Source organism: Serpula lacrymans, assembly GCF_000218685.1.
Source record: "Serpula lacrymans var. lacrymans S7.9 unplaced genomic scaffold SERLAscaffold_10, whole genome shotgun sequence".
In the NCBI taxonomy this organism is placed as follows: Eukaryota; Fungi; Basidiomycota; class Agaricomycetes; order Boletales; family Serpulaceae; genus Serpula; species Serpula lacrymans.
This window is the reverse complement of record NW_006763299.1, coordinates 1,420,833-1,432,698: the sequence shown is the minus strand read 5'-3', so window position 1 is coordinate 1,432,698 and position 11,866 is coordinate 1,420,833. Positions and strand designations below refer to the sequence as shown.

The window sequence follows — 11,866 nt, the reverse complement described above, 5'->3', positions numbered from 1 at the left end:
ATGTAATGATTCTATGTATTCCTAATTAGATGATAGTACTGCGATAGCGATGTGGTGTTGTATATTCAAGCGTCAACAAAATAAAATGCTCATTGTATCCCTGGTCCAAGTGCTTCCCAAACTAAAAACCCTACTCCCCAAGGACCAACGCGAGCAATCGTACGAAGGAAAGTATATATCCGACGACTCCCATTTGAAGTAGTTGCATGAGGAGTAGTAGGATTGCGGAAAAAATATATCAGACCCTCGTCTCGAAATTTCTTCAAGATCGCGACCGAAGGAGACCGTTCGTTTGGCGAATGTAGAATTCTATCAAGCTGGACAGTCTTTCTTGCCGCGTCCCATGGTCTGCTCAGGACCTCGTAAGCAAGACCAGCGATCGCGCCTCCCGTTACGAGCGTTACCCCATGAACAGTCCGAGGCAGATAGCGCCTAAGACGTTTCTCCTGCTCCCCTTCCGAAGTGATCAAAGGCGTGACACGGTAAGTTGCGCTCTTCATATGTATTGCCACTCTTCGAGTGATTTCGAATATCGCAAAAAAGGCCGCAAAGCCTGCACGGTGTAAGACAAGTTTCAAGTACCTGATCATTAGTTCCCATTGCATGCCAGTGTCAGCGAACGAGTTCCCTACCACATACATCCTTCGCACATCCCCATCCCCAACCATCCCAGCCTCGGCCAGCAGTATCCCTGACTTCTTTGATCCAGTCCCTGACTTGCCTCATCTCCCTGATGGTCTCCTGGTTTCCCATGGATTGCGGAGGTTCTGTACCTCGAAACACTTCCTTCCACGCGCAAGACCAGCTTCTACCCGCAGTCCCTTCGATAATGAGCCGTACGTTTTCGGCAGGTGCAGCAGCCAAAGCTTGCATACCTCCCGCCATAGCTCCTGAAAGAGCGGCGAGAGTAGTAGGGTGAGGACCGAGATGTAGGTCGAGGAAAGTAGATGTTTCCGTGTACGTCGTCCAAAGAACAGTTCCCAGCGCAGCGTTGACTAGCATGGGAGGTATAAAGTGTTTGGGTATCACCATAAACTGGTCGTGGGGGAAAACACTATGAGATGGTGCGGATGGGGAGATGATAAGAACGAAGAAACTACACCTTGCTTCTTTACGAGCGAAACCATGTAGTGCGGGGTCAGAGATGCCCCGTGTAGGGTGGCGAGGCCTCTAAGGGAATGCCAGCCGCTCACTGTAGTCATTCAGTCATTGAGGACAGTTAGATGAATAAAATTGCTTATTCACCCTTAGAAGGCCTGAAAAGACGCACTGGGCGAGAGAAGTATAATGCCATGCCTCTGGTGGCCGTACGCGCCAGTGCTGCATAGACGGAATTTCCTTGACGCTCTTGGGTTGCTGCATCCTCAGCGGTAGTGGACATGCATGCGGGATGTGCTGGCGTATTAATTTACTGGCAACTTGAAGTGCGTGCCAGACAAAAGATATTTGAAGAGACACCTGACCAGTCGCGTCAGGAACGTGGCCTCCAAAAAGGGTTGCTACCAGTGAGATCGCGGACTCTAGCTTGGTTTTTCAACTTAGCCTCAACCTATGATAATATGCTTTCTGTTCGAAAACCCCGGATTCCCTCTCGAACCCCCTTTAGCGCTTTAGGTTAGATAATCGTCAATTTCAACGAATAACCTGACATTAGGCGTAGAAAGTTGAAAATCAAGGCCTTCGATCCGCACCGCGCTTTCACGTAATTGCTTATCGAATGATTCAAACTTGAAAGTGACTTACACTCACTGGCAGCCCAACCTACGGAATACCACACATCATTCAGTCTGTCACGTCCGCATATCCTGCTCCTTTTGATCCCAGGGTTTGTTCAACTGTGAGTGTTAGGTGTGTTTTTACAACAGGAAGAGGCTTTTCCCGCAACTAAAGAAATCTCTACGTTCGCGAAATCATCAAATTACTACACATACATCCACTTCAATATATACCAACTCTAATCCACGTATTTATTTAACACATATGTAAACTGAGTTTTCCATTGCTTATCATAGTCAGCTTTGTGCTCTTTGAAAAGTAAACGGGCAAAGGGTATTCTGCTCCGTTGGAAAAATACTGTCCAAATCTAGTGCTTGAGTTTGATATTCTCCATCCATATCTGGGAATGGTATAATAAAACTAAGTGAAACTCAGCCGCTGCCCGAGAGGCTAGAGAAACAACTTCACTATTTACCTAAGTGAAACTACAATAGATGTTAGTTTAAGGTGATCTCTAATAAATGTAATGTAACATACCTCAGCCGCTGCCCGAGAGGCTATAGAAACGACTGAGGTATTCCTATACTAAACCCCCTACTACTTATAGTTGGAGGTGCTACTCGCTACAGTATAATGACTCCTAGGAGTACAATTGTGCTCCTAGGAGAACAATGGTTGCTCCATGGAGAACAATGGTTGCTCCATGGAGAACAATGGTTGCTCCATGGAGAACAATGGCTGCTTCAGCAGAGACCGGGTTTATCCAGTTTTGTCATGGTACTCCTGCAATTGTAGCCTGATTCAAATGCAATATCTTGTAATACCGTCCAACGACACAAATAGCGTGTAAATGTTCCTGTTGAGGATATGCACTAAAGACGGCTTTAGCTTGATAGGCAACTTGTGTCAACATAATCAGGAACTGGTCATCTGGAAGTTGGTTGGTGGTGTGTGTCTTGACTTCTATGATGAAAGGCACCTGCTCTTGCAGTTGCTCTTCATGACCGGTTCTGGATAAGATAGCAAAATCTGGGATCCTGTACGAGTCTCTGTCCACATTACTGTGATCACTTGACTGGGATAAAGCAACAGATGCTGCCCGCGATGAAATAGTTAAAGTCAAAAGCGAGGAAAGTGTCGAGCTCAGAATTTTGTTGTTGTCTACAGCAGCGGCATGTCCTACACTTCCGGAGGCTAAGACATCCGCATCTAATAGAGGGGAGAAGTCAGCTGTAAGCCAGAATGATTAAAAATACAACCCATACCTGTACCATCAATAATTTGCCACCTTGTGCAAGCTACACGAATGGCTTGCACAGATAGCAGTTTAGCGCTCATAGGGTTGGCACTTAAAGCTAAAAAAATTGTAATTTAACGGATGAAAGCTGAATCTCAACATGATCACAGATTAGAGACATACATGGAACAGGTGAAAAGTTGAAGTAAAAATGACGTTGCGGTGCAACACTGAGCCTGCAGGTGGGTGTACTTTGTCCAAAAGTGAGCCAAGAAAGGGCAAGATTCCAGGGCTCGTACAGGAGATGTTCCTGTGATTCATTCCGCTCAGCTGCTTCAAAGGCAGGGACCAAGGTGGCAATATGCTCTTGTAGGCTCACTCCAATTTTTGTGTAGTCGAATGGGGGCATAGTCTGTAAGGTAAACAATAAGTGCGTAAAAATACCGGTGTAGAAAGAGATACTGCACTGTTTATGGTGCTAAAACAGATGATGCGGACAGAATGGCGGTTACTACAGAACAAATCTAACGACTTAAGTAGATTTTGGACAGAACATTTTCTAACATATCATTGACTCATCCAAGTTAATTTTGGAAAGGAACATTTCAAACACATTGCGAAAAGAGGGAGCTAACGAACATGAGGACAGAGGCAGAAGATTATTGGAGTTGGTTGGCATTCCAAGCAGGGGAAAGCTGGAACCGACCCGCTAAAAGCCAAGAAGTTTCCTGTGTATGGCTTGATGGTAAGCCACCCGAGAGAATTCGACGTCTGGGTGCAGTCAAAAGGAGAAGGAACATAATTCCGAATACAGAGAGACTACACCAGGTGGCATTTCACCCTAAACTAGGGGAAGGCAGGCTTCGAAAAAAGCCGAGAGTAGTGATTGCTGTTGGTACCCTTGACCTCCGGTTCATAATGAATATCAGAAAATAGGCACAGAACAATGCTTGTCCACAATCTCGTTCACAACCTTGAAGCCACCTCTGTGAAACAGTGGCCAGCCGGCCCATCGGCAACATAACAGCAGCGGTGACATAAATGTGACCGTTTTAGACAGTTCATAGGTTCAATTCTCAAGCGGTTGACAAATTAGGACATTTGTTTATAGTATGAGAAAACATGCATTGGCCAGGGCTTGAACCTGGGACTCCAGCTTTCATGGTCTGGTGCTTTACCAACTAAGCTACCAAGGTGTACTTGGAAAGCATACTGATTGGTTGCATGCCCAGAAGGTCCAGAATCACTGTACACGGGTGCGGACCCCATTGTGTTGTGATATTGTCTACCTTTTCACTCCCAGTTATGATCCGGAGCATAGTCATAGTAGGCTTCCATTCAGCGCTGTGCTTTTGGTATGTCGCACCAAGTGATTTTGGCGAATGCTCGCAGTGTGAACAGGCATCCCAGGATTACACACTCAAAGGGGAAAGTTACAATGTGAATAAATTATGAAAAGCATTTGGATTATATCCTGCGGAGCCCTGACCTGGGCATTTCCTAGTGAATATTCGAGGTATTTGTAGTTTATAGAATCAACACCCAACATGGGTGTACAATGCAGAATTGTGGGATATAAGTCCAGGATCCTATGTGCATGTTGTATGAATATATTGAGGACTCAGATTGGTACTTGCAGGTAGATGAATGGATTTAGCACTAGTGAGACATGCAGCATATATATGTGCCTTGATGTCAGTCCTATGTTTCTGAAATATGCTCTGACATCTGAGCAACATGGAATATATCACTGGAGTCCTGAATATATCTGAATAAAGTCTCACAAGCATCAATGGCATTACTGACTTTTCTCCAAGAACAAAAACAAGTGAATTTTTGTCAGGTAACATACAGCACAACGCAACGATGACAGCTAGTACACTGCTTCTCTTGATAAACACGCCCTTCAGGGGGATTTGAGAGTCCCAAAAATGCCATTTTCTGCTTTGAAAATTTGGGCTTGATGCTATAAACACAAGCCAGAAGTGTTATGGCCCCATGTCCACTGCTGAGATTCAGTATGACAAAACTGGATAAACCCGGTCTCTGCTGAAGCAGCCATTGTTCTCCATGGAGCATAGCCACCACTCCATGGAGCAACCATTGTTCTCCTAGGAGCACAATTGTACTCTTAGGAGTCATTATACTGTAGCGAGTAGCACCTCCGACTATAAGTAGTAGGGGGTTTAGTATAGGAATACCTCAGTTGTTTCTATAGCCTCTCGGGCAGCGGCTGAGTTTCACTTAGATTTATTAGGTTATGAGCCCTGGTGCACAAAAGCTATGCAGGAAATAATTCTTATTTGAAACGGCAACCTCAGAACCATGACCACAGCACGCAATACATCCGCATGTCCAGTTCTCACTGGACCCAACAATTTTCAGATATGGAAACTCCGGATCATCTCAAAGCTACGTTGGGAAAAAGTTCTCCAGGTTGTTACTGGAGAGGAGCTTAAGCCCTCACCAGGAAAACCTACCTCCTCGGAGGATCCTGAGATTGTGAGGCAACGATAAACTATAACAAGAACTAAACCTATCTCCTTCTGCACTTGCAGGGAGTAAGGGTTTGATGAGCTTGAGGTCAACAGACGCTGTTGAATACAGCGAGTCGAGGACTTTTTAAGAGGTAAGCTTCAAAGGTTCTTGTTGAGGAGTAAAGCGGGTAAATTCAGTAATAGAAAGCTAAGGAGCTATACATGAATAGGTACGTCTTTATATAGGGAACTGTCCGTTCCTCAGACCGAAAGGAGAATATACGAAAAGTGGTCTGAGGAACTAATCAACCAATAAGAAAAAGGGAGAGTAACTATCGTACGACTTCTGGCTTGATTAATCAGCAGGTGAGAGACTTGTACTAATAATAGAAGATTGTCACGCGTGGTCAGGAACCGTATCCTCATGATGAGGTACAATTCTAGATAAGGCGTTATTAGTATCACCAGGCTTTACTGGGGCTTGGAGCTGGTTGGCGAGATGCCTACTACCAGTCCCTACCCAGTGTGCTGGCTAGCTGGGAGCGATGCCCAGTCTCTGATCTGTGATATAAAGTGGTAGCGATGGTTAAGAAAGCCTGTGAGGGCTATGAGAAGTAAGATGGCAAAGGATACCTCTAGCCCTAGAGCCAGAGGTGTAACGGGAAAAGCGTTCGAGAGCCAAGACATAATGAGGATAAGAAGAAAATAATAAAACGGTCCTTACAGAGATCACCTGGATACTTAAGGATGAGAAGGCACATGGAATCATCCAGGACCACATCTCTGATGCCCTCCTAATGAGGACTGGAGACCTCACCAGCTCCAAGGAGTTATTTGATAAACTTGTCTCACTCCATCAAATGTCCAACATTGCCTCGGCCTTCTATTCATTCCAACAACTCACCAAATTGTCCTGGGATGGGACATCACCTATCCAGGACCACATTGCAAAAATCCGGACAATTGATTCACACCTCTCTGGAATGAAACTAGGAGTTGATACCAAACTCATGGCTTTTGCTCTTCTCCAATCTCTCCCATGCACTCCTGAATGGCAAATATTTCAGTCATCAGTAATCAACACGATTGAAGAAAATAAACTTACCTTTGATGCAGTTGAGATCCGGATCACTGCAGAAGTTGCACGACAGTCAGGGAAGGCCCCTGGAGGTTCCGAATCAGCACTCAAATCCGAGGAGAAATGGTGTAACTTCCACAAAGCCAAATCACACAACACCTCGGAGTGTCGAACACTTCAGTTAGCTGAAAAAGGTCAAAGGAAGAAGGGAAAGGAAAGACACAAGGATAAAGGAAAAGAGAAGGAAAAGGCAAATACAGCGGAGCAATCATCTGGATCTGACTCCGAGGAGGAACAGAGTCATATTGCATTGGAACATGTACATATTTCCAAGCCCCTTACTAAACGCATTCAAGCTTACCTTGTGTCGGAACCCGATAAGACCAAAACAACAATTATTATTGACTCTGGAGCAACATCCCACATGGTCCCTCACCGCTCCTGGTTTGAGCCAGGAACATACCATGTTCTGCATCCTCCAAGGACAATCAGTTTTGGGGATGAATCCTCTGTAAATGCCATTGGCATTGGAACAGTAATCTTACAAGCAACTGTTGCCAAAAGGACTACAATATTGTACTGTCAAATGTCTTACTTGTGCCAAACTTCACGTTAGCACTCGTCTCTGTCCACAAATTGTCCAAAACGGGGTTATCAACACTTTTTCCTCAAATGCTTGTGAAGTTCGGAAAAAGGAGGAACTTATCCTCACTGCGTTACACAAGCGAGGACTTTATCACATCCAAGCAAAACCCAAAATCAACCCGGAGTCAGCTTTTGCAGCAGTAGATGTAAATTTATTGCACAGGAGAATGGGACACATTGGAATGGACCGCTTGCAACGAATGGTTACAAAAAGACAGCTCCAGGACATAGACACCCTTACCGGAACCCCGGAGTTTTGTGAACCTTGTGCTTTAGGAAAGATGAAGAAATTACCTTTCAAGTCCACTGGAGGAAACCGAGCCAAGCGCCCCATACAAATTGTGCACACAGATGTTGGAGGACCAATCAAACCAACTTCCAGGGAGGGTTTTTGGTACTGGATTATTATTGTAGATGATTTCTCCAAATTTCCATGGATATATTTCCTAAAACATAAAAGTGAAGCACTGGAACGATACAAGCAATGGAAAGAAGATGTCCAAACATTCTTCTGGACTCATTTGGGAGAAGAAAACTTCACTCCACTATACACAGAATTCCTCCGGAGCGATGGGGGAGGAGAATATACTGGCAATGCATTCAAAAATCAACTCCGAGGAGATGGTGTCATCCAAGAAACTACAGCTGCAGATACTCCGGAACAAAATGGCATTGCAGAATGCATGAATCAGACATTGGCTACATTAGCAACCACTATGCTCCATGATTCCAAGCTCCCAAAGTCATTTTGGGTAGATGCCATGCAAACAGCTGCATATATCACAGCACACAGCCCAGCATCAGGACTCCATGGAAAGACCCCATATGAAATACTGTTTAAAAGGAGAGTTGATCCAACTTTGTTCCGCCCTTTTGGATGCCAAGCATATGCCTTGATTCCGAAAGACAAAAGGCAAGGGAAGTTTTACTCCAAGGGGCGCAAAGCCATAATGATTGGCTACACACATGGAAAGCAAGCCTACAAACTCCTAGACACTGAAAAACGGACTGTGTTTTCCAATCGGCATGTCATATTCAATGAATCCGGAAAGGTACAAAAGGATGACACTGCTCCCTGGAACACAGACACTAGCACAGATCAGTGGGAGGGACTCATTCCAGAGAATGCTCACTATCCAGACCAAAAAACATTAGAGGAGGATGATCCTGACCCTCGGATCCGAGATCCAAATGAATTGCAAATGGAACCACATCTCCAAGGAGATGTTCCACAAGCAATGGAACCATATCAGCATGAAGATGTTCCGAGAGCAGTGGGGCAATACCTCCGTGGAGACGTTCCGAGAGCAGTGGGAGCACATGATCAGCTAAGACACCCTCCACAACAGTCTCTACAACTAAGACCTGAACACTGGCCATCTTCAGAACGGAAAGCCAAAGTAGAGTTACAGTCAGTGGGAAGACAGCCCCTCAACATACAGCCAGCTGATGTGGAAAAAGTCCGAATACAGCTAGACAGCCTGTCCATTGGATCAGCTTCTGGAAGGCATACAACACCTCCAAGGAGTCATCCAACACCTCCGAGGAGTGATTCAACACCTTCAGGAGTGAGTGGGGCAACAAATACACAAATGTGTCTACTCCCTGGAGTACCTGCACAAGTTCCTAAAAGAGCAGTCATGCCTGCTGAAGTCCTAGGAGTACGCAGAAGCAGTTGCCAGACCAATCCTGCAGACAAAAACGAGATTATCAAAGGACTCTAGATGAGAAACAGTCTCAAAAAGAGCAGCATGACAACTCCATGGAGAAACCTAACACTCCTGAGGTTCATGAAGAAACATCTGATACAGAGGAGACATTTTTTGCTGGAATAGCAAGTACCGGTCCATCTGACACAGACCTTCCAAGGACACTAAAGGAAGCCTTATCACGTCCGGATGGAGAATTATGGAAGTCTGCCTTGGAGGAGGAACTCCTCAGTCTCAATACTAATACAGTATATGACACTGTTCCACTTCCGAAGGGAGTAAAACCCATCACATTAAAACCTGTGTTCCGGATCAAGTTTGATCAAAACGGAAACATTGAGAGATACAAGCTCCGGATTGTTGCACGAGGTTTTACTCAAAGGGAGGGGATTGATTACCAGGAGGTTTTTGCTCCGGTTGCAAACTTAGAGTCAATCCGAATTATTCTAGCCCTGGCAGCAAAGTACAACCTAGAACTTGATCAAATGGACGTATCCACAGCTTATCTCAATGGAGAACTTGAAGAAGAACTGTACATGCTTCCTTCAGGGGGTGTTCCTATCCAACCTGGATACTACTGGAGATTGAAGAAATCCATCTACGGGTTAAAATAAGCTGGTCGTACATGGAATAAAACTTTTGATTGCAAGCTCCAAGAGCTCAGTTTCACAAGACTAAATGCAGAAACATGTCTCTATGTATTCCGGGAAAACAAACAAATATGCTTTGTTGTTGTCTATGTAGATGACCTCCTCCTAGGAGCTTCATCCCAAAAATTCATGGATATCACAAAAGCCAAACTCGAATCCATATTCAAAATACGGGACCTTGGAGAAGCAAAATACATCCTCGGAATAGAAATCCAATGTGATCGTTCAAACAAAACAATATCCCTATTGCAACGCCAATACATTGACACAGTCCTGGAGCGTACTGGAATGAAGAACTGCAAACCAGTATGGACACCAATGGCCCATGGATCAAAACTCCTTGCAAATGCTCCAGGTGAAGATATTGTGCAACACGAGATGCATATTGAAGGGCGTCAAGTGTCATACCTCTCAATTGTAGGCTCCCTCATGTATGCCATGCTCGGAACCCGCCCAGACATTGCCTACGTTGTTGGAATACTATGCAGGCATAGCTCAGCTCCAAGGAGCCATCACTGGGAAGCTGCAAAATGTGTCCTCCGATATCTGAAAGCAACCAGAGACATGGAACTACGATATGATGGCACAGATGTCTCCATGGACATGGATTTCTATGTATATTCAGATGCAGATTGGTCTGGAGACCCAGACACATCTCAATCAACATCAGGGTTTGTCTTTATCACTATCCGAGGAGCAATCTCCTGGACAAGCAAAAGACAAAGCATGGTAGCTTTATCCTCCACAGAGTCAGAGTACATTGGATTGAGCAATGCTGGACAACACCTTGCATGGCTTCGGACATTTTTGAAGAAATTGGACATGCTCAAAATGGACCTACAACATTGCACTGTGACAATCAAGCAGCTATCATTCTTACACGAGATCCACAGTTCCATGCTCGCACAAAACACATTCAACGGAAATATCATTTAATCCGAGATGACTTAGTATCAAAGGGAGAGGCAGTAATCAGATATGTTCCTACAGGAGATATAGTTGCAGACATTCTCACTAAACCCCTCACTCATGAAAAACACTGGAAATTCTCTAAAGCTATGGGACTACGGTTGCACTCGAGTGGGAGTGACAAAACTGGATAAACCCGGTCTCTGCTGAAGCAGCCATTGTTCTCCATGGAGCATAGCCACCACTCCATGGAGTAACCATTGTTCTCCTAGGAGTCATTATACTGTAGCGAGTAGCACCTCCAACTATAAGTAGTAGGGGGTTTAGTATAGGAATACCTCAGTCATTTCTATAGCCTCTCGGGCAGCAGCTGAGTTTCACTTAGATTTATTACAGTAGGTATTGCTACAAACCAGCACTGAATTTCACTGGAGAGAGTTGTTCAATCATGTGAGTTTTTGTAGTTGAAGGCAAGAGGAAGGGGGAGGAAAGAAATGGTGGCATTATTATAAGGCTCTGAAGTTAACATATTGTGTTCAGAGAGAGGCATCTAGTTACAAGAAAAAGAAAATTGAATGAGCTGTAGCAGCCTGCAATAAGGGAGAAATTATATAATGATACATGCATTGTCTAAATATAATGAATGCTCTGAATAAACACCCCAGATGACCGCTTCTATGGTGGGTGTGAGGAATGAGCTCAGTTGTTTTGAAATGGCAACAGATACTTGGATTGGCTATGAAGGATAATCTGTAGAGCAAAAATCATGATAACTTACAATACCACTCTGAATCACATCTCTTAGATGAGTACCCAAAAAATATGGTGACAACAAGAGGTTGCAGAGGTAAATATGCCTTCAGCTTGAGTACACAAGTTGCAGGATATAACATTGAGGTTTTGATGATGGAAGTGTTTGTTGCACTTGTGCATTGAGTGTCTATTTTCAAGATAGAGAATTCTGTATTGAGCATGGGAGCATATTCATGTTGGACTGTAATGATTTTCAGACAGAGTTAGATGCACATGACAGACTTGGTATAACCAACAAATATTCAACGCCTGGAACTCATCTCAGATTTTATTGCCCACTATGGACCAGACAACAGACCTGATAGATGGCTGAGGTAAGCAAATTGCACTCTCCTGGCTTATAAATGACAACAATGCCTGGGCACATGCAGTTTTCCTGGTCACAGCAAGCCGCCTTGCATCATATGCATGGTCTACCCTCTTTTTAAAGAAGTATAACAGATGATACATATGGTCCACCCCCAAAAGCACACAAATAGTGCCCTCTACCTCTGACACATCTCTTTCAAACACTCCATGAAATAATCAGCTCAAGCTCATGCAGCAAGCAAATAAGAATATTTTTTCAAAGACGTACCTATGGATGTTGAACTTGACATTGGCTGCACAGATTTCACCGCGTCCATCCACCC

The 11,866-nt window shown here is 44.4% G+C and overlaps 3 protein-coding genes across 3 annotated transcripts; all 3 read right to left on the bottom strand.

Moving 5' to 3' along the window:
• Nucleotides 1-89: 89 nt before the first annotated feature.
• On the bottom strand, nucleotides 90-1,381 carry SERLADRAFT_440536 (uncharacterized protein; the record flags this gene model as incomplete). The annotated part of the gene is made up of 3 exons (XM_007320990.1): nucleotides 90-553; nucleotides 633-1,170; nucleotides 1,271-1,381. 3 exons carry the CDS (start codon nucleotides 1,379-1,381, stop codon nucleotides 90-92), a joined length of 1,113 nt encoding a protein of 370 aa, XP_007321052.1.
• Nucleotides 1,382-2,488: 1,107 nt separating this feature from the next.
• On the bottom strand, nucleotides 2,489-3,362 carry SERLADRAFT_440535 (uncharacterized protein; the record flags this gene model as incomplete). Its single annotated transcript, XM_007320989.1, has 3 exons — nucleotides 2,489-2,925; nucleotides 2,982-3,071; nucleotides 3,137-3,362. 3 exons carry the CDS (start codon nucleotides 3,360-3,362, stop codon nucleotides 2,489-2,491), a joined length of 753 nt encoding a protein of 250 aa, XP_007321051.1.
• Nucleotides 3,363-5,625: 2,263 nt separating this feature from the next.
• SERLADRAFT_395880 (uncharacterized protein) lies at nucleotides 5,626-6,139 on the bottom strand (the record flags this gene model as incomplete). The annotated part of the gene is made up of 1 exon (XM_007320988.1): nucleotides 5,626-6,139. The coding sequence occupies one exon, from the start codon at nucleotides 6,115-6,117 to the stop codon at nucleotides 5,947-5,949; it is 171 nt and encodes a 56-aa protein (XP_007321050.1).
• Between the last annotated feature and the right edge of the window lie 5,727 nt (nucleotides 6,140-11,866).